A 22,104-nucleotide genomic window follows, 5' to 3' on the forward strand; every position below is an offset into this window, starting at 1 on the left:
TCTAATTTATATGAAGTGTTTATATTTGTATTTCCTTCACATTTTGTCATGCCACCACTGGGGAGAGACATTCTTCCTTGAGAGACAGACTGATATAGATCTTTTACAGAAAATAAACTTTTTTAAACCATCCTCATGTGTCCATTTCATGTGACCTTGGCCAAGTGACAAAGAGAGGGGTCAGGTCTCACCCTTAGCCTTAACTTAGGGTTAATTTCAACCAATCTGTTGCTGGTATAGACAATCGCTTATGGTTGGAGGCAAGCCAAAAGTTACAGTTACAGTTGTTATCCAAAGTGTTCGATTGTGGCATAGACTGCATGAAATATGTGTTGAACTTGATTAATGTAACTAGCCTGATTTGTGCTAGATTTGCATAAGAGGGTACATACCACTGATTTTAACATCAGGTTCTGGAGGTTGTTGAATTTTACTGAAAGAAACCAAAGACATGTTATTTGTCAGTAGCAGATGAGTAGTATAGGTAATGGGGGTTCTTCCGCAAACCCCCTGGAGCTAGATTTATATACCTATACTGCTACTACAGATGGAATTATTTATGCAAAAATGATGATGCAATTCAACAATCGTCATGAGATTAAAATAAATTGTAATGAAAATATTCTTCTATTATTTTTACTCATACACATACCATTATTTTGAACAAAGTGATATTCAACATTTTCACTTAGTTCTTCGTTCATTTTACAAGGAGACCAGACTATATACTCTTCTTGGTAATTGGAAAGAAACAATTGATGACCGTATTTGGTTAGTTTGACATCATTGATCATTCTCTCCATTTGATATTTTGTCCCTGAGCATAAATGCTTCAATAGCTTTTTCGAGTTCTTCCTTTATTGGTTTGTAATTCTCCATTATTATATATTTATGTAAGCATTCCTTTAAATGAATGTATGATTTTTTATGCGGTGCGATCCAACGATAGGAAGCAATCTATTTTTAATCTCCAACCAGTTCTTTGGTTTTGGCACAGAATAATTGACGCGCTTGTTGTCTCCCCTGTTCTATGAACTTTTTTTCTCGTCTTAGCTAATACCACTGGTCTTACGATAATTTGATCGAATCTCCTGCTTCATTGCGTTATATTTGGTGAGTTCTGACAACACTAAACTAAACTCATCCTCGAGCGCCGGATATAAACTCATAGTGTAATAGTATATAATATAATAGTCTTTAATTGGTCTTGCTTCAATGTTTTGAGAGTATACATCAACCTTATTAAATGTATATCATACGGCATAAATATCTTAGTAAGAGAAATGCTATCACCTTTAATAATTTGGACCCCCTTAAGGGTTGCAACGGGTGATGCTCCTACATAAATAATACTGCAACGTTGACGCTCGTGTTGCTTGAGCCATTTAATTGATAGACCTGGTAATACCTGGAAGGCATCTTCCGATGCATCTCCAAACAAGACTTCAATAATGATTGTAGAATGATCGGATATATCCTTCAAGTTATCTTTAATATCATTGAATTCAGTAACCCAATTTAAACTAACATTTTTTGATGCCGGACGACTCAATAACATATGACCTGGGTTTTCTGGCAGGGGAGAGACTAACACACTTTTTCGTTTTGATGGGATATAAGCCCCGAGTACGATCCCACTATTCATTATCTTAGTTAATTGATGTCCCTCACCCATCATCACATATGGTGGGGTAATGACGATATTCAGTCCTTTAAGTGATCTGGTCGTGCTGTAGTGTTCGTTCATTCATGAACAACACCTCCCGAAACAGCGCCACAAAATACGCTTCAAAGGGGACACCGATGGCACAACCGGATCATCCCAAGTAAGTCTAGATATCTGTCAAGATAGTTTAAACAGACTTCATTTCACCACGCTTATCCTTTTACGTTAAATCAAATTGAAAGTTGCGAAAATGGTCGGGTGCGTCACGCTCAAGGGACGCGCTCGATCGGCAGTCGTATCGTACATTGTAAATCGATTTATAGATCTAGCTCAATTATATGTCTGTAGGAGCTCTATGCATAACTTATATAGAATGCAAACCGAATTTGATGCGTGTGACTATCTTGTTTGGTTTAATAAAGTGTTTGTAAATATCTCTCGTTCTCATGAATTTCTTCAGTTCTGCCTTGTAATCGCAAAATGAATGACGTCTCGCGATTTTTTATGAATGAAAACAGTAGTCCCGGTGTGACAGAGGTCACGGTTATCCAATCAAAATGAATAAAACAAGGTCAACCTTGTACGACACACGTGTGACGTACGGATTTAGTATCTTACCACCTGTATCTTCACCACGTGGGTAATAATTATAATATCTTCTCCAATGACTAAAATCAGCATCCCATTCAACTCATTTTGTGTGAGACTAGCTCCCAAAGGCTTAAAAATATCATCATTGAGTGAGCATACGCTGTAATACCCATCAGATCACAGAATATATGGATTAAGAATGAACAAGACATCAATATCCCCCTTAAATACAAAGAGATGGATCGATAAGGATGGTGTAACTACCTATGCTTATGGTTATGGTGGTAATACTGTATCGTTGGGAACTATGAGCAACTCTTCTCGTACAAATGCCCTGCCTGGTCCATCTTTAAGATAATAAAGAATAGGCTCTCCTTCTTTCGTAACCAACCAACTTATGTTATATATCTAAAGGGACCAAATCGTAATCGGTTGCACGACGTAGGCCCCCCTCCAGTTCACCGGGCTGGTATAAATATCTTACGCTTACTCTATCCGGGAGTTTTTATTCTTTGCCTCTCCTCGGTGCTGAAGATTCGGAAGTCACAGGTTTCATTTTAATCGCATCGGATGGTTTCTTCCCGATTAATCTCGTTACTTCATTATTCAGCACTGTTACAACAGCTGATAATCGTGTCACCCATTCAGTTGATCTTAATCAATCTGATTTCATTTCAATCCCATACTGATAGCCATGCAAACAAACGTTTCGCTAATGTCCGGTTAAATCTTTCAACGATAGCTTGACTACGGTGGGCCTCTTTTTCACCACGCCTGATGTCAACATCTTGCTTTGTTAACAGTTTAGTTACTGATCCCATAAACTCATGACCGGGATCTACTTGAAATAGCTTAGGCCATTTTAGTGGTCCGCGTTTATATATGCGTTTATATTAGCTACTTCTGTTGAATCTTTCGAGGTTTATGGCTCAGCCTCTTTGTATCGACTAGCCACATCCACTACGGTTAAAGCGTATTTATCTATTTTGCGTCTTACCTCATCATGGGGAAGAAACAAGAGGTCAGCCTGATGAACTTCATTCGTTGTAAAAATATCAAACTTCTTCCTCAGTATATAACGCGGTGCTGGTAAGTATATTTGCCACATCGCTTGTTTCTTTAACCAATCCTTGGCCACATCTGTAGATACCTTAGCTGCGTTGGCTAATTTTTGTATTGCTCCTTATACCTTTCCAATATCCTCATGGGCTATAGTAAATTTTATCCATTATTAATTAATATTGATGATTCTTTTAATACGATTCATGACGATCGTTGAATTGCATGATCATTTTTGCATAAAAAATTCCATCTGTAGTAGCAGTATAGGTATATAAATCTAGCTCCAGTGGTGTTGCGGCAGAACCCCAATTACCTAAACTACTAGATGTATTGCGTGCATGATTTCACATGTATAACCAGGAATACTTTGTGCAAATGTTAATATGTGTTATGGCCCTCATGAATTGGTGCTGGACTTGCTGAATATTAGCAAACATGTGACCTGTTTAGAAACTGAATTTGTCTTAATTATAATCTGGAAACCAATTTGATAGTTACCGAAGCCTCATGAACACATGGTTGGCCATCAAATTTGAGCAAACTTGCAATGTTTGTTCAAGGTATCATCTGAAAGAACTGTTTCAGTCATTATCAAGTAAGCTCTGGCATATTAGTGATGACTTTTAGGAGCATTTCTGTCTAAGGTGAACATCATTTGATGAATACTTACAAATAGATGCCATTTTCTTCACGCAACATTTGACAGATGTGGTCCACAGTGAAGTCAAATCTTTCTTTGCTGATCTTCACCAAGTGTCGTCTCATAGTCACTATCTATAAAGGTGTATAAGAGGTTCAAGATGTATATTGTTCGGCTGACTCAGTAACCAATTTATGAATCTTATAGAATTATTTATACAAAAAGTATAGATAATTTTTCAAAGGATTTTCTTCAACCATGCTTTCATGACAACAAACTGTATACATATCAAAAAGTAAAGGAAACCAAGTAATGTTTTGGTTTTCTGTACAATTGTATTGTATTGAACATAATATTCATTTCAGTTTGCAGAATAGCACACTCCTCCAGGAAATGGTATTTAGAAATTATTTATACATTGTGATAATACAAAGTCAGGATGTTAGCAAACATCCAATTAACTACACATTTCCCAATCTGGCTTCGAAAAATAAAATAAAATAGTGCCATGGCACTGCAAGTGAACTTGATGTGTAGACAACAGTTTAAAATGTCAACAAAGACAACCATGTCCCTCAGTAGGTTCATATATTCAATCAATAATGGTTACAAGAACTTGACATTCAATATCGCTGATTGCCAGCTAGCACATGGAATACATCACACATGAAGCAAGTGAAGCAAAACCGATTTACCTCCCCTAGACTGCTACATGCCTGCATAGCAAATACACAACACCCTTCCTTCCTTTAATTGTATGTTCTGTTTTTCAGATTTCACACAATAACACACATTCTCAGTACCTTTTTGTGTTTAACTTAATGTAACTATCTTAGCCATAATAAAATAATCTATCTGAAACTTCTCAAATAATTCACTGTATGTACCCACTCAACACCTGAGTAATTCAAATCACATGCTATCTATCAGTCTCTCAGGCTGTCGACTAACTCTTGCTGACCATCTCAGTGGAGTGTCTCCTTTCACTGAGGGTGGTGACCCTGGTGGTTATTATTAGGAATGACACCTCATTCGTCAGGAGTGCAAAGATTCCCTGGACGGAGCCAACTGTCCAGCGACGACCGATAAGACATTGAGATCAACTAGACCTGCATTGAACGGACCCCCATTGCCAAATGTGCAAATAGCCACTCCTATGCTACTTGAAGCAGGTAATGCGGATGATATACAAAGGGTTCTCCCGTGAGTTGGTACAGGAGCCAACATCGAAGAGCCCCAACATGTAGTGTTGCCTGTTCTGTTGATGCTAACTATATCTAGCCAACTCAGCAACATCCTGGATATGCTGGGCAAGAGGATGGCTAAAGAAAACTTCTCAGAACTTAACAGGCATGCAGGGGGAAAGTACACTTAATTCCGGGGTAACGGCGTCGGTGGTGGCTAGAAATCCGGACGTGTTGTCTTTCAGCAGTGCAGACTCGGGAGTTTCCCGTGACATCACACCACGCGCAGGGTCAGGTGCAGGGTCAACCAATCTTGGAACAGGGGGTTCCCTGAACTTCCAGGCTGATGCTCAGTGCTCACGTCCATCAAGTTGTACAAGAGAAAGTATGGAGAGGTGAGTTTGTGGATTTGACTTTATTGTTGTCAAGCGCACAGTCGCATGATGATTATGATGCATTTGAGATGGAGATGGATTCATCGGGTAATCTGCGGTTCTCGCTTGCCAAGTAGGGTAACGCCAGGGCACTTAACATAGGTCAATGGACATGAGCTTTTCACATTTATATGAGTAAATACGTGGTAAAACATTCTTCTCAGCCTACCATTTAGGGCATGTTGGCATACATGGAAACAATCCGTAATGCCGCCGCCTGCTCCAGGCTGGTCCCCAGGATAAGAGGTACCTTAGAAGGGAAGTCGGTAGTGGGCACCACAAGAATGAGTGCGAGTACCTCCACTTCTTGACCCATGAAGTCAGGGGGTATAGCAATAGTAGCCTCAACATACCTCCATGCACCTCCAGTAATGAGCTGATTTGGTTGAGTGTCAAGTGAGGGAGGTAGGCTCTGTAGAAGCTTTCAGAGATAGATACTGGCCAATCCTTCAAAGGCGTGCTCCTCAGCCTTCACATGTGCATTGTTTGGGTTCCCAACTACATTGGAAAGCACCTTTTGTTGAGAGCTTTTGTTAGAGTCCTCAGTTCACTCCATAACTGGGACTCTTAGAAGTTTAAATCAGGGCAATGCTGGTGACCCCTTTTAAGCCCTGGCCTTCCACAATCAATACAGAACTGATGATTGTTGTGGGGGAGGGGGTTTATCACCAACCTGCTTTATTAAAGTTTTATTTGTTTCGGCACCTTTGAAGGGAGCTTGGCCTTGACTCCTGGTGGGTGGTTTGTAAGAGGAGGCTTGAGCAGACCTGAGCTCAAGAGAGTGAACTTTATCCCTGATAGACTTAAGGTCTTAAAGCCTAGAGAGCACATCCTCCATCTCACGACCACATGGTACAGGAGTGGTAACGGGACACTGATGTGCCTCCTTAGGGGTAAGCAGTTCCTCCTCCACCCCATGTACAGCAAGCAGCAGTTTGCTGTACTCGAGACCAGAGTCAAAGTGATGACGAGTTGCCTGCTTCAAAGCATCCTGGGCCAACCCCATCCAGAAATGGCTTCGAAGCAAGGTCATGGCAGCATTTGGTGAGAGCATTCCTGAGACTTTGATCTTTGAGATCAAGTCACGAAGTCTACAACTCCAAGCTGGCGCATACTCGTTTATTTCCTGGCGAGCTGTGTAAAAGCGCTCCATGAGCTCCCAGTATTTCAGGAATTGACTAGGCTGAGCAGTTGGAGTGTACCCAGGTATAGAATGCCCATGGGTAAATGTCTGTTCAAATGGTGCCCCAGTCGGACGTGTAACAACATGCAACTTCTGTGAGTAACAGGTTGATGAACCCTGGGGTTGGTTATAGCTGAAGAGTGACCCGTAGGGCCTAGGCAAAGTTTTAAGCAATTCTATCCTAGGACTAGGGCCTTGTGGGGGTATTGTCTGCTGGGGAGGCTTCATTGGTATGTGTGACCATACATCATGCAACAAAGGAGACCCCAGAGGTGAATATGCTAGCAGTGATGATAGCCCAGGTGTGTGTATGGAGGGGCAACAACCCATTGGCTATCCACGGGAGGTGGAGGCACATGAGGCCGTAACAAGGTATCTCCAGACCCAACATCAGCTTTATAAGTGGTCTGAGGTGGATGTGGATTAGCGTCATCTGCTAGACGGGAGATTATACTAGTACGGACTAAGAGAGTGAACTTTATCCCCGATAGATGACAGTGCATCCGGAACTTGTGTATCCTTGCCTGGTCTACATTAGATCATAAAATCAAAATTCTTCAGAGCATCCCTCCACCTTGCAAATTTACCTCTTGGCTCCTTCAGACTGAGAAGATATGTCAGTGGCTTGTGGTCTGTTATAACCGTAAACTGGTTTCCCTCAAGGTAAACAGCAAATTTGTCCAGCACCCACACAATGGCAAGACACTCTTTCTCAGTAGCGGAATAGTTCTTTTCAACTCCTGTCAGTGCTCTTGACGCATACTCTACCACCCTCCCATCTTGCGTGAGGATGGCCCCTAAGTCGACATCACTCGCATCAGTCTCAACCACAAACTTCTTGGTAAAATCAGGATCAACCAAAATAGGAGCTGACAACAGTTTCTCTTTTAGGTTCACAAAAGATGACTCACATTCATTTGTCCACTTAAATACAATGGTTTTTTGTGTCAAATCTGTCAGAGGCTTCACAATGTCAGCAAATCCATGAATGAATCTTCTACTTGGCCTGATGATCCCCCGTTGTAAGCCATCATCCACAAACTCAGAAATCTTTTTCAACGCATCATGTGACACTCAACGAGGTTTATGAGACACAGGTGCTGCATTTCCAGTTGGTATTGAATGTTTAATCAGGGTTGTGTTGCCTGTTTCACCTTCCATTGAAAAAAAGTCGCCATTATCTTGTATTACCTTGTAGATGTGCTTTTTATCATTTTCAGCTACATGATAATTATTTGACAATGTTCGAGCCATCTCGTCAACCTTCATACTTCTGTTTGCCTCCTTGTCGCTGTTGATTTGAAGACTTGCAATAACAGGTGAATCATCAGAAGTGGGTGAAAATGTTGCAACCACCGATCCAGCAGTTAACTCTGTTGTGGTATTGTAGGGGTTGGTAAGGTGAAGTAGCACTTTGTTGTTGTTTCGCACTGTATTGAGTACTCGACCACACCCTATTCCAAAACTTTCACATCCAAAAATGCCTGCTGACTCTAGCACTCCTGTTATACCTGGTGAGACCGAGGATGAAACAGTTCCATGTACAATATTCATACTTCTGGGTGGCACTTTAACTGAATGTTCCACGTTCACATGACACACACTGACTGTTGGTGAGACACTGAAGCATGAGTATTACTCATACAGAATCATACAGAATGTCAATTTCCATACTAAATTTCATATCCAGTTGTGAGAATAAGTCCATCCCAATTATAGCTGGATACATTGAATTCTTTACCACAGTGAAACAGTGTTCTTAAATTTTCTGTTTTTCCACCTTGCATGATGTAACTATATCCCATGCAGTTCCCATATCAGCCCCTGACACAGTATTAGGTACTAACAATGGAGGAAGACTCAAGTTGCCGGTAAACTCAAACAATGTTTACTTGTTAAGATCAAAACAATAACTCTGGTATCACTGTCATGACATCATCACAAGACTCACACAACCATTCCAAACTATGTTAACATTGCGTTCTATTTATAGAAATACTTCCGGGTTTAGAGTTACCTCCCTTACATCAATATCATGCTTAGTGTTTGAAAAATTCATCACCTTTTTGCAATGGTGTGTTCAGCAAAAGTTGTCTAACCGGCAAGCTAATGCATGACCTCAATGATTTTCTCACTGGGGGAATTGCAGGGACGAAGAGTGTGGTGACAAGCTTGATACATGCTTCTGTACTTTCAAGGAGCTGCTCGTTCAAGTGGCACATGAGAAGACAGTAGGTCCTGCGTCTTGCTTAACATTCCTACGTCTTGAAACCGACACAGACAGGATGCAGGTCAGAATACCCCAGGAAAAGATTGTAAATATCACCATGATCATACATAATATGCTGTTAAGCTTAACTTCATGTGCCCAGCAATACCCATGGGTAGACCATTTGGCCACAGACTGATTGATGCCTATGCCAAGGTAAGTCATCAAGCACACCATGTTCACATCGCGCAGGGAGTTCGGGAGGACATAGAGGTTTGCATGGCTAGGGTTCTTTGGGGGATTTAACGGTGTCAGTTTTTCAGAATCAAAAGTGGGCTGACAATACATAGCTGCAGCGGTTCACTGACGCAGCCAGCACAATAACAGGCATACTTTAACAGGAACTGGGCAACAGTCTCTGGCCCCGGAGTGGGTGAGGGATTGCTCAACTCGAGCTCGTGACATGACACTGCTGAAGCTGTTTCCGATTGTGCTGTCAGTTTGTCTGTGGGGCACAGCCTTTGTAACAGGAAAGTACTTTTCTTTTGTGGTAACCAAGCTGTAGTGTCAATCATCAATAAACCATCTTCAAAGACGCCTAGAATCATGTCACTGATTAGGCAGCTATAGTGCTGCAGTGCCTCAAAAACAACATTTTGTTCAAGGCAGGATATATAATGACACAGATTCCCTGTCGATATTTCACTGGGAACGATTCCGCAATGCAGCTCCAGCAGCCAACTTGCAATCCACGCCACTTCCAGACTATCTCTGGCAGAGCTAACAATTGAGGCAGAGAGGCTTCTTCTGCCATACTTGGTGGCAATCATGTGAGCAACTTACCAGGCAAGAACCCAAGCGTTGCAAGCTTTCAGAGCATCACAGAACCTGTCTGGCCGGTTCCAATCACTCACCTGGTACATTTCATAGCTCAACTGTCAGTGTCCAGATGTATCCGGACGTATTTGGACGTATAATGGCTGGTATTTCAACGTACCATAGGTAGATCAGAGCATGGTAGATCACACCGGCCACTTTGTTATTACTAGAATGATTACCAGGTAAGCAAAAGTGTCAAGAGAGATAGGATCACAGAAAACCAGAAAACCTGTTCGAAGTAATTGCAAACAACCTGCAATTTGTCTGTTCTCCTACCTATGAAATAAGATTGTTCAAAGCAGTATATTGCTTGGCCTTCTTTAGTTTCTTTCGGGTGAGTGAACTCGTGCAAACCAAACAATCTCAGCCAGGGTGCGCTTTCTTAGCAGTCAAAGACACTACTAAGACAGTAACAGGCACACTAAGGCATTCGAAAACAGACAGGCTGTCACAAAGTATTGTTGTTTCCATTTCTGCAATACCTGACCACAATCTGTGTCCAGTGGTTTCAATTAAAGCATACCTAACACTACGATCGCAGGGTCAGACTCAAGCCTTCGTATACTTTGATAAATCTCCCCTGACCCGGTATCAATTCCAGGCTGTGCTAAAAACGGCACTGGCACAAAGCGGCATCTGCACAGCAGCAGACTCTTCGCATTCCTTCAGGATTGGCACAGCAGCTTGTAATGGAGTGAGTTCAGATTTGATACATCACTTTAGTAGGTGGGGGTCAGAATGTTATAAAAGCTATATACATATACCTACAACGATTTAAATTTCCCAACCGTGCAAGAACAGTTTTCTTCCCATTGATTTGTGTTTTCAGTATGGTTGGTGGGGTCCAGCTTCCTGACCCAGGCAAGGCAGCACCTACAGGACAATAACTTTGGTATCCTGGTGGGATGTCTCTGGTTGGCAAGGGGCAGCATGAGGTGGGAGGAGCTGACCAAGGTGATGGATGCCCAGGTCAACACGGGTAACATGGTGGGTGAACATGAGCGCGAATGGTCGTGGTTGTGGGGAAACACCTTGGTGCTGGTGGCCGGGTGCTGGTGGACTGTATTACAAGTTACATTTGGCATACATCCCAAATTATACAGGATAGGGTTACCCACTTTACAGCAGGAACCAATTTATCCATTCTGCTTCACGGCAAATGGCTTAATGTCAGCTTTACAGCAGATGGTCAGCTTGGCAACAATAGTTGCCCTCGCTCATTATTTGGTAATGGTACTTGGCTGACAGCATAAGCTGCATAGCAACATGGGTTGCTTGGCAACGGTTGCTGTATTGGTAAGCAACATGGGTTGCCTGGCAACGGTTGTTGCAGGGCAGTGGTGGCTACATTGAGGTTCGCTTACAAGAGTTAAGCTCATTTTCTGCAGTCACCAGTACCTCCACATCCACAACCATTTCATCCAAACAACATCTCTTATCTTAATTTCAAGTTCCGCTATCATGCATGATAGCGGAGACCAACCTAATGGGGTCATTTCCTTATAAAATTACAGTGACAAGATCTCTTGACTCTGTCAGGTGTGTGGCTATGTTCCAAATCAAAAGCAATATTCAATAATTTAATATTAATTGCTTATTTTATTCACAATGTAAATTTAGCAGTAACTTCTCTAAATGTTCTTTGAGGAGTACATGTTCGCTGCAAAATCACAAAGAAAACAATGGATTAGGCCATAAAAGGAAACGCCAAATGCTAAACACAAGCACAAGCACAAACACAAGACAAGCTTCATTCTTAGGCCACATGTAAAAAAAAATTCTTTATAGATGTTTTACAGGAAAATACCTGTAGGTAGTTTGGATTATAAAAACAAAACTCTGAAGGAAAAAATCCATTTTAACAGCATTTCTGTTGACGGATCAGTAAAGTAAGTAAAAAAAAGTGTGGCTTTACCATATTGTGAATTCTCAAGGATTAAACCATATATCTACTGACACAAAACCTAATCTAAAACAGGAAATACAATTTGCCTGGTCTTCTGAGAACTTTGAAATTCTTATTCATAGAACTACACTAAACTACTGTCCCTTGGTAGGTTAACACTTACTGTCTGACTGTTGTAAACAAGCACTGAGTAGAATGAAGCAATCTTCCCAGATGGTATCTGCATTATACCCGGTATGTAACAATCAGTGTCATTTGTCAAGTTAATCACACGCACAAGCACATAGTCACCAACCTGCAACAATGAATAAGCATCCTTGTGATCTAACAATCAAATCAAACTGCACATAATTGACCATTATTATGAAATTGATACATGGTAAATGGAACCCTTTTTTTCTGTGAATACAAAATGCCATAAAGAAAGTGGTAAAATGCAAAAAATGTTATATTTAGGACCACACTTTCTTAGTAAAGTATTAATTCTAGTACTTTGGGGGGTTGAGTCCCATCCGGGATTCAGGCATTGTGTATTCATAGTCAAGGGAGCTGTGCCAATTTACACTTGTCAGTGGCTGAGTGGGTGCTGGCAGTTTGGTGCTTGACTCTGAGAGTGTGGGTTCAAATCCCACTCAACCCAAGAAAAGTACCAGAATTTGTACTTTACTAAGAAATATAACACTTGTTCCTCTTTTTTATGTTAGGATTAGGTCTTAAATGTAAATGGATTATAGTCCTAGTGATTGGAAATCCTGTTTGGAGTGATGTTATGTACCTCAAGCAACCTATACTGAACAACAAAAGTTCCTGTGACATTGAATAAGATTTAATGCAAAGTAATGTTTTTTACCAAATCTGAAACAATTTCGGTTTGCAACAGATAAAAGACTCCTGTAAGTGTTCAAATGGTTTAATTTGCCATACTGACTTTTTCATAAAAACATGAACATGCCAAAATGTCAATTTACAAATCAATAGTCCGACTCAAGCAAGCAACACATCTTCGTCTCATGGAATGGACCAGGCGTCGAACAAAGTCCTGTGGGATATCTGTCCATATCTGCTGGAGCATGTTTTGAAGTTCCTGGAGTGTCTGTGGAACACGTGGTTGACGTTGAAGGCGCCGATCCATCTCATCCCACATGTGCTCGATTGGTGAGAGATCAGGGGAGCGAGCCGGCCGGGGTATGACATTCACGTTGTTTTGTTGACGAGAATCCTGAACAAGTCGAGCAAGGCCGGGCATTGTCATGTTGAAAGGTAATGCCTGGGCCATGACAACACAAAAACGGTAGAACAACTGGGCCGATGATCTCGTCGCGGTAGCGCTGTCCATTGGGATTTCCCTCTACCACTATCAAACGGGTCCTCTGTCTTGCTGTAATCCCACCCCAAACCATAACGCTGCCGCCCCGAACCGTTCTTCTCCCATGACATAATGATTGATGTAACGTTCACCTTGACGTCGGTATACTCGAATCCGTCCCTGTTGTGGCTGAGGTGAAAACGAGACTCGTCAGTGAATAGAACTTGTCCCCACTGCATGGCCATCCAGCGTAGACACTGTCTGCACCACTGTAGACGTGCTTGACGGTCGTTTCATGTCATAATGGGACATCTGGTGGGTCTTCTGGCAACAATCCCTGCACATCTGAGGCGACGACGTACGATTTGTGAAGATATTCGTCGAAGGCCAGGGATGCCTCTTGCAGTCACTGTTGCTGGCTGGAATCGATTTCATAGGTGTGTTGTTCGAAACCAGTTGTCTTGTTGATTATTGGTTATGCGTGGCCTGCCACTACGAGGATGGTCTCTGACTGCATTCGTCTGTTGCCAACATTGCCATAAACACCAAACGGTGTTTCTGTGGACGTTAAATTGTGTTGCAACATCACGTTGACTCGATCCTGCTTCAAGCATACCAATGGCTCACAGACGCTCATTTTCAGACAGGTGTGGCATTTTGCAATGTTGAATAATTGCGTAATATTGTTGTTTTTCTGAGTGGTTGTTGTCAGCACGATGCTAAACAATGCATACGGAATCCTGTTAACGCACATGTTTTTATAACCATTCTTGGTTAGTGAAATGCATGGGGCTTGCATAAAAGTCGACTTTTGCATGGAATGCATGCTTTTCTGTAGCAGTTGCGTTTTTGTGACTTGATTCCATACATGTACTACAATATTGAAAACCAGACTTTACTTGTTTGAAATATACACTAAAATATTGGTGTCACAGGAACTTTTGTTGTTGAATATATTTATAGACCTACCCTCAGAGGAGGATTACTAACAGCTCCTCTTGTTGGTAGGATAAACTTTGTACTGATCTTCATGGTCTTCTCATCAAAGTAACGCCTCACTCTAGCATAGTGAGGGTTGGGACAGGCCACAACAACACCTGGGAAAAATCAAATTGGAATATGTTGAAATGAGCAAAGTCTAATTCTCATTAATGTTAAAACTTTCATAGTTTCATCGTCAAATGTTAATTTCACATTTCTTTAATAATACAGATCTTGTGGACAATAACATACATTGTCCTTTTGCCAAAACAGGATTAAAGGTATATAGTGTCTCTTTTGAAAATTGGAAAAGCTTATATGAGTTCCAAGTGTCATGTCTCTAGAAGAATAATACTTTTGAAAAATTCAATCTACCTTCTAATATTATGTGTCATGTTGCCACATTCCTGTCTAAACTATGCAAATAAAAGTCTTTCAATAAGTTCAGTGTGCGCCATTTATATGATACAAAAACAGCAATACCAATCTGCGAGTTATTTCATCTTATCGCTTCCAAGTACAACTCTTAAAACATTGGCAGAGAACATTGTACTATACAGTGCTCCTGTATAATAGACGGTCCCTTGTACCAGTGCACATGCGCAATCAGAACAAGCACCAGATATAATTATAAACACGCCTGTGTTTCAACCTGTTCAATACTTGTTTAGTTATTGTCATTTCACGCTGGTTCTCTCAAGTAAAGTGATCGAACAAATGGAACTCTGTTCTTATTTAATTGGTACCTTCCAGAGGTTTGAACAAAACCATAGGCCCAGCACTGGACAAAATATCATCCATTCCAAACAATCCAAAACTTGGAAATACCACCATTCCAAATGGAAATATGACTATTCCAAAATTTGTCAAGGTCATATTTCCAAGCTTGGATTTGTTTGGATTTGTTTGGATATGTTTGGATACAACATGTCATAATCATATCTGTTAAACGTTGTACAACTTTTGACCTTATGTGAGATTAGTAATGACATGAAAGTAAATAATTAAGAGTATTTTGGCACTATTTACCACGAAAAGACCAAATCATGAGCAAATTTAACTAAAAGAATTTCTGTCATTTAAAGTGGCTTCTCTTTATATTCAATTTCTTATCTTCCTTGTCTATAATCATATGACATTAATTATGAACTTTGAACAATTAAACAAATATTTTGTTTTCCCATACCAACTTACCGTTGTCGTAGAACAAAGACCGTTTCGAGAATAGAGGGCCTCATTATTATAATTTGAACTAATATACATATGTACATAATAGTACTAGGTATAAATGAATTTTGATAAGTGTTCGTACAAGAATATGAACTTCGAATTATCTCGGAATTATGCGCAACACATAGGGCTGGAAACTTTATAATTGGTCTGGACCTATCTGACGGTATTTCAAAACAGGGAACAAGATTTCGTCAAATGAATCATTGAGCCAGGAATGCAACGATTTAAATGCTGACAAAATGAATAAACATATCTGGAACAGAGTAGACTGTTCATGCGGACAATTATATGCCACGTCTATTGCCAATGAAGTTTATCACCCCATGTTATAGCATTTGTTTCATATAAAAGATAGAAGCCAAATAAATGGGACAATTAGTTGTTATGAATTAGCTTTACCTCTGTGACATATTACGCAACTAAAGGTGAATATGTTTATCAAATAATCAATTACAGTAATTAACCTAGTGTCCTTATTTATACAAAATTTTAATTACGTATTGGGGTACAATATATAATACACATATACACGGAATGATTTCTTTTTTCGTCAATTTAATCATAACCCAAATCATACAAATCGAACATGTGAAAATAAAAGTAGTGACTAACTTTATGATCAAGGGTATAAAAACTCAATTGTATCTATTAATCCTAATAGTATAACAATAAATCCTGTGTATTTATTGAGCATATTTAGATACATTCGGATCTACGACCGCAGTCATATAATCAATCAAGGAAAGTATATTAGATTGAATTAAAAATGTGCTATCACTAAAACAAAATTTTCCGTTATCCACGTAAGCCTAAACCTGGGAGAAATAAAGTTCTGGTCTGTTCTGAAGACGCCGTCATGATTAGTTGGCGCCAGTCTAGACTGTCCAATCAACGTGAATATACAAACCGTGATGTTACTTGACCAGTTGATGACACCTGTCAAACTCAAAGTGCCCCTGGTCCTCCACCCACCATGTGTAATACTTTAGCGCACTTGATTGTTTTATTTGCAGTTATATCACTGTTAGGCTGAGTGATGAGAGAAATCATTTTGTTGTTTTTGTTAACGATCGTTTCCATTTTAAACGTGGTAACCTTATAAGTGACTAACTTTTTTATCATGATGAAATGAAAAATATTAAAATAATCAGAGGGACTGACGATCGCATTTTTCGCATAAATGTCATGCTCGCATTAATTTCATGATTTACTGAAGATAGATTTGAACATTTCTGAGCAACGATAATGTTTGGGTAAGGGAAGTTATCTTGTCTCCGCTTGCAAATGGATTCAATCGGGCGAGCAGTTCCGAGATCACAGCTTGACTGTTCGGTACGGCCGAAAGGCGGCATCCATGTTGTTCACGTTCCGCTGATCACGGGGCCTCATTTGTCTGTATTCTGCTTATGAGCCGGGATGCGCATGAAACACGGGTGTCAAAACGAATATATTTACCAATTATATGTACTGTCAATTAGCCAGTTCAAGAGACAATACCCTGATTCTACCACCTTTAGGTGTAATTACGTTGTAAGCCCCTGGTTCAAGGTTCGTCTGATCTCCCGTCATAAAACCACGATGTTTATTTACCTGGAGCCTCAGACAGCGCCGACTTCCTGTGTACATGTACGTACATGGCAATAAATAGTTTGACAGTTGTTTGACGGAATCAGTCAATAATTATTGACACAGTGATGTAATTAAAATTTGTCACTATTGACAACTCCTATTTTGATTTTTCTATTGTTCAGCTGTATTTTCGATCAGTTTTATATGTATAAAAAATCTTCTCTAGTATTTATAAACCAAACCTAAAAACATTATATAAGAAAAATTGTGTGTTTAAAACAACCACGCAAGTAAGATTTCAGCCGTAATATTACTTCACAGATTACACATCTTATATGCTGCAAACGCAGCGAATGTAATGTTACTACGTCACAGCTGCCTCGGTAATTAAGGGCTGGAATGTTTTTGTGAAGGCAGTTAGAGCAGACAAATTTCCCCCCTCGCTGTATAATGACGGTCGCTAACCATATACATGTATTTTTTCGTGTTTTTGGCTTGATTTGATTGTCCTTTGGTGAAAACAAATGTTCAATTGTGAAAGCAAACCCTTTTCCCCAGAACGTTAAAAGACAGGAGACTTTGTTTTTGTCTGAAATATCAACGTTGAAGTCGTTTATATATTCGGAAATCCATATTATGGTAAATATTTATTAAATGCAGATCCTGTTTTGTATATATGTATATATTATTATGTTAATATGGACAATGGTAAAATTCATTATCACAGTTTAAGTGCTATTCATAAATGTATGTAAATCTGCTTCGTGATGAATGAAGCATGGCAATAAATGTATGCATCTGATTCTTCATTTGTTCTGTATTCTTAGATGAGAATGAGTTTCGTTAATGATGATCACTCTCACAGATTATTTGATAAGAGGATAGGACTTTAACTGGAGAATAGTTATGAAAAATAAATATATAAGTATAGGCGGTCTGTGCACATGTGGTGAAACTGATACCTCATTGATTTGATAATCGGGACTTGGAAATCATAGTCTGTCATTAAATTGATTTTAAAATATATGGTTTTGACTGTAGTACGTCCTGACATGATAATATTATGTTGTAAACAACTTATCTTATCTTATGTTAAGTAAAACAATTATTGATAACTTCCTGAATTCCAATTGTTCAATGAACAGAATTATTCAAAGGTCTGGCGTGAGACAACAATAAATTAGATGTTACCAAAGATTGTCCATTTTATGATCTTAGGCACATCTCGGCGCACTTACATGTGAGCCGTCTAGACGACTGTCTGTTTTATATTTAAATGGCAGCTGCCATCCAGCCGAATACTTATAAATCTTGAGACCTATTATTGTCTTGTCGAGTCAAGTGCGGGTCTCTCACTCACTTAAGGAGAATGCGACTGTAAAAGCCCCTCGCTAGACAGACAAGTAGTGAATGTTTGAGATAAGTTTATTATTTATTATATATAGTTTAAACTTAATAGATAATTCATAGTCTTTTTATTGTTCAAATTACTAATAAAACATATTTTAACTTGTTCCTTCTAAACATACTCCCAAACAATTCCAAACCATTCCAAGTCATTCCAAACATTTCCTTTGTTGGAAATATGTTTGGAAATGTTGCCAATCTAATTTTGGATTTTCCGTAAAGATCGATCCTTCAAAGCTTTGGAAAGGTTTGAATGAGCGATCTTTCAAAAGCAATCCAACGTTCATTCCAAATTGGAATGGACGCTCCTTGGTCTTGAGCAGGGTGCATGCATCTTGTGATGGTAATCAGGAGCCACTGGCAGCCACTGTGTATAACACCATCTGCCCAAGAATCTGAGCTCCACTAAGGGGTCCGACTATTTAATGTCCAGGAAGGTCTGGGAGTGTCCGGAAACGTCTGTGATATTTCATCGGATGTCCGTGAGTTTAATAAAAAAGTTAACACTTTAGTAATGGTGGTCCTGCGTTAGGAGAGTAGGATCAATTGCCTTGTTTATACTTCATTGATAAGTGTAATTTAAAATTGAAGAAAATGGATATGAATTATAATAGGGTACATAGGAAATGGATAGTTCCTGGTTTATAGAAATTAATACTTTGATAAGCCCATACTGACCAGCTAACAAAAATTAGTAATGAGTGAAAAATAAGATATATCAAATAAGACCCAATAGAAAGTGAATGAATTTGGAGAATAGACTTCCTGTAAGAAATAATGTTGTACAGAAATAAGAGTGAATATAATGGTACATGTATCAGTGAGAATCAAGAATTTATCAAGAAGAATCGGAGCGGTATGAAGCCATGTTGAGTAGGAGATTTGCAATAAAAATAACCTTGTATGACTTTAACCCATGTGAACAATTGGGAGACAGATCTAAAGAAAAACATGAATATCACAAATAAAATACACACATTAATGTCACTTTAAATTAATTAATACAAGAACATAATTAAATGGATTGTTGTTATTCAGTATCATTCCCCGGAAGCTCTCAGACAATCCCCTGACACTCCCGGAGGCTCTGGATGTTATTTAGAAGGACCGCCACTAAGGAAGGAGACTCCCAGTTAGGAAGTAGAGTATTGAATCATTACTATCATATGAAAGTGAATTACCATATTATCACATTCATTGAAATACCAGTGTGACACAAAGGCTAGCTAGAAGGGAGGCACTTAACTTTATCATGCACATGACCTCGAGTTACAGTCATCCAAACATACAAAAATGAGATACCCAGGAGGCTAGAGACATCAGTGATAGCTGAGATCACTCTCATCTGAGAAGGCCCGGATAATGCTTTTAGATTTTTTTATTACAACCTTGCCTTAGTGACAACAATTGTTGCTTTGTCGCCAGGAGTAGTATAGGTAATGGAGATTCTGGACCACTTCCACTGAAGCCAGATTTATATACCTATAATGCTACTATAGAGGGAATTTTTTATGTGAAAAAGATGATATGATTCAATGATCGTCATGAGACTAAACTAGATTGTAATGAAAAGGGCTCTAGCTCATCACCACTTGGAGCCATTTTCGAACCTATCAATGCTTCTATGATATAAATTTTTATAGGTAATGGGGATTCTTGACCACTTCCACTGGAGCCAGATTTATACACCTGTACTGCTACTACAAAGGGAATTTTTTATGCAAAAATGACGATGCGCACAAACGATCGTCATTGATTCGTATTAAAAGAAACATCAATATTAATTAATAATGGATAAAATTTACTATAGCCCACGATACAAAAATAATACAAAAATTAGCTGCTGGGGCTAGGGTATCTAAAGATGTGGCCAAGGTTGGTTAAAGAAAAAAGCGATGTGGCAAATATACTTATCAGCACTGCATTATATACCGAGGAAGAAGTTTGATATTTTTACAACGAATGAAGTTCATCAGGCTGACCTCTTGTTTCTCCCCCATGATAAGGAAAGACGCAAAACGTATAAATACGCTTTCATTAACCTTGAAAGATTCAACAAAAGTAGCTAATGCACGCGGACAACTAAAATGGCCCAAGTTATTTCATGTAGATCCTGGTCGAGAGTTTATGGGATCAGTAACTAAACTGTTAACAAAGCACGATGTTGCAATCAGGCGTGGTGAAAAAGAGGCAGACAGTAGTCAAGCTATCGTTGAAAGATTTAACTGGACATTAGCGGAACGTTTGTTTGGATATCAGTATGGGATTGAAATGAAATCGGAACGATTAAGATCAACCGAATCGGTGACACGATTATCAGCTGTTGTATCAGCGCTAAATTATGAAGTAACAAGATTAATCGTGAAGAAACCATCCAATGCGATTAAAATGAAATATGTGACTTCCAAATCTTCAGCACCGCTGAGAGGTAAAGAATAAAAACTTCCGGATAGAGTAAGCGTAAGATATTCATACATGTCCGGTGAACTCGAAGGAGACCAACGTCGTGCAACCGATCCGATTTGGTCCCTTAAGATATATAACATTAGTCGGTTGGTTACGGAGAAGGCGAGCCTATTCTTTATTATCTTAAAGATGGACCGGGCAGGGCATTTGTACGAGAAGAGTTGCTCATAGTTCCCAACGATACAGTATTACCACCATAACCATAAGCATAGGTAGTTACACCATCCTTATCAATCCATCTCTTTGTATCTAGGGGGATAATGATGTCTTGTTCATTCTTAATCCATATATCCTGTGATTGTCACTTCTTTAAGTGTTCATCTCGTGTTTAAATGTTCCACCATTGAATAATGCTTCTTTATACTGTTCGTGTTTGATATGCTTTTTACCACATACTTCTTAACTCCTTTAGTTTTTCTTATCTCCCCATTATCAGCCTTGTTTATAGAATACATCTTAGGTCTTAATCCACCAGACTCCAATATAGGGGTCCAGCACATTCATCCTTCATCTTACCTAACACCTTCTTATTTACTACGCTGTGCAGTGGATTATCTTTTGGGTAATCGCTCGTGTCGTACACATCTATTTTTTCTGCCATATCTTTATACACATCCTCCGTTTGTATTTCCATCAACAAAGAATCTGTGTCGGTATATAACACCTCACCTATCACCGTATTGCTTCTTAAGTTTGTTGTAATAAAAGTCATACATTAAGTGTTTTGACAAGTCAAAAATACTCATACCAACGTACAACGGTCTGTTGAATTTTATATTACTCTTCTGCATATGTAGTGCGGCTAAGTCGTTATCAAATATCTTACTTCTGTTAAAAGCCGGACTGGCTATAAGTTTCCTGAGTCTTTCTTCCTCATTAGATTTGACTAATTTAACATCAACATGTTTCCTTAGATTCTCCATAGTTTTACCAAATACTGAGTTATTCATGAGCTTATATAGATTCTTTTCGAAATTGCTGGTAGCCATCTTTCTTAAATCTGTGTTCAGCCTTATATAGGGCTCTATCCAAGGGCTATGATCAAACTTTAGAACTCTGTGTATTTTCTTTAGTTTCATACCTAACTATAGATATAACTGAATATTTCTGTAGTGAACTATATATACTAGCCACATAAAGAAACTGTGCACGGAGAAAATATATTCTGGATTGAAATACAACACAGTAAGAACAAAATGATGCAGACGCTGTAGCATCTGAATGATCGGACCATGAGAAAATGTCAACGGGACCTGAACAACATCTGTTACGATGACGTCAGAAGATCAAAATGGAGTAGGGGGTCAAATGACAAAGTCACAAAGTCAATAACGGGTATGACCACCCTGTGCGTGAATCACAGCAGTGCATCGGCGACGCATGGAGTC

At 39.4% G+C, this 22,104-nt stretch overlaps 1 protein-coding gene across 1 annotated transcript in view; it reads right to left on the reverse strand.

Annotated features, from left to right (window-relative positions):
* Positions 1–22,104, reverse strand: part of LOC124113291 (von Willebrand factor A domain-containing protein 3B-like) — a 464,410-nt gene that overhangs the window by 80,912 nt on the left and 361,394 nt on the right. Inside the window, exons 23-26 of the mRNA XM_046473587.2 lie at positions 14,030–14,157; positions 11,918–12,049; positions 3,990–4,093; positions 393–433 (exon numbers count right to left, since the gene is read on the reverse strand). Of these exons, the coding sequence (XP_046329543.2) occupies positions 393–433; positions 3,990–4,093; positions 11,918–12,049; positions 14,030–14,157 (405 nt within the window). The remainder of the gene's footprint in view (positions 1–392; positions 434–3,989; positions 4,094–11,917; positions 12,050–14,029; positions 14,158–22,104) is intronic.

The sequence above is a fragment of the Haliotis rufescens genome, unplaced genomic scaffold (assembly GCF_023055435.1).
Source record: "Haliotis rufescens isolate VD_foot unplaced genomic scaffold, xgHalRufe1.0.p SCAF_7, whole genome shotgun sequence".
Lineage (NCBI taxonomy): Eukaryota > Metazoa > Mollusca > Gastropoda > Lepetellida > Haliotidae > Haliotis > Haliotis rufescens.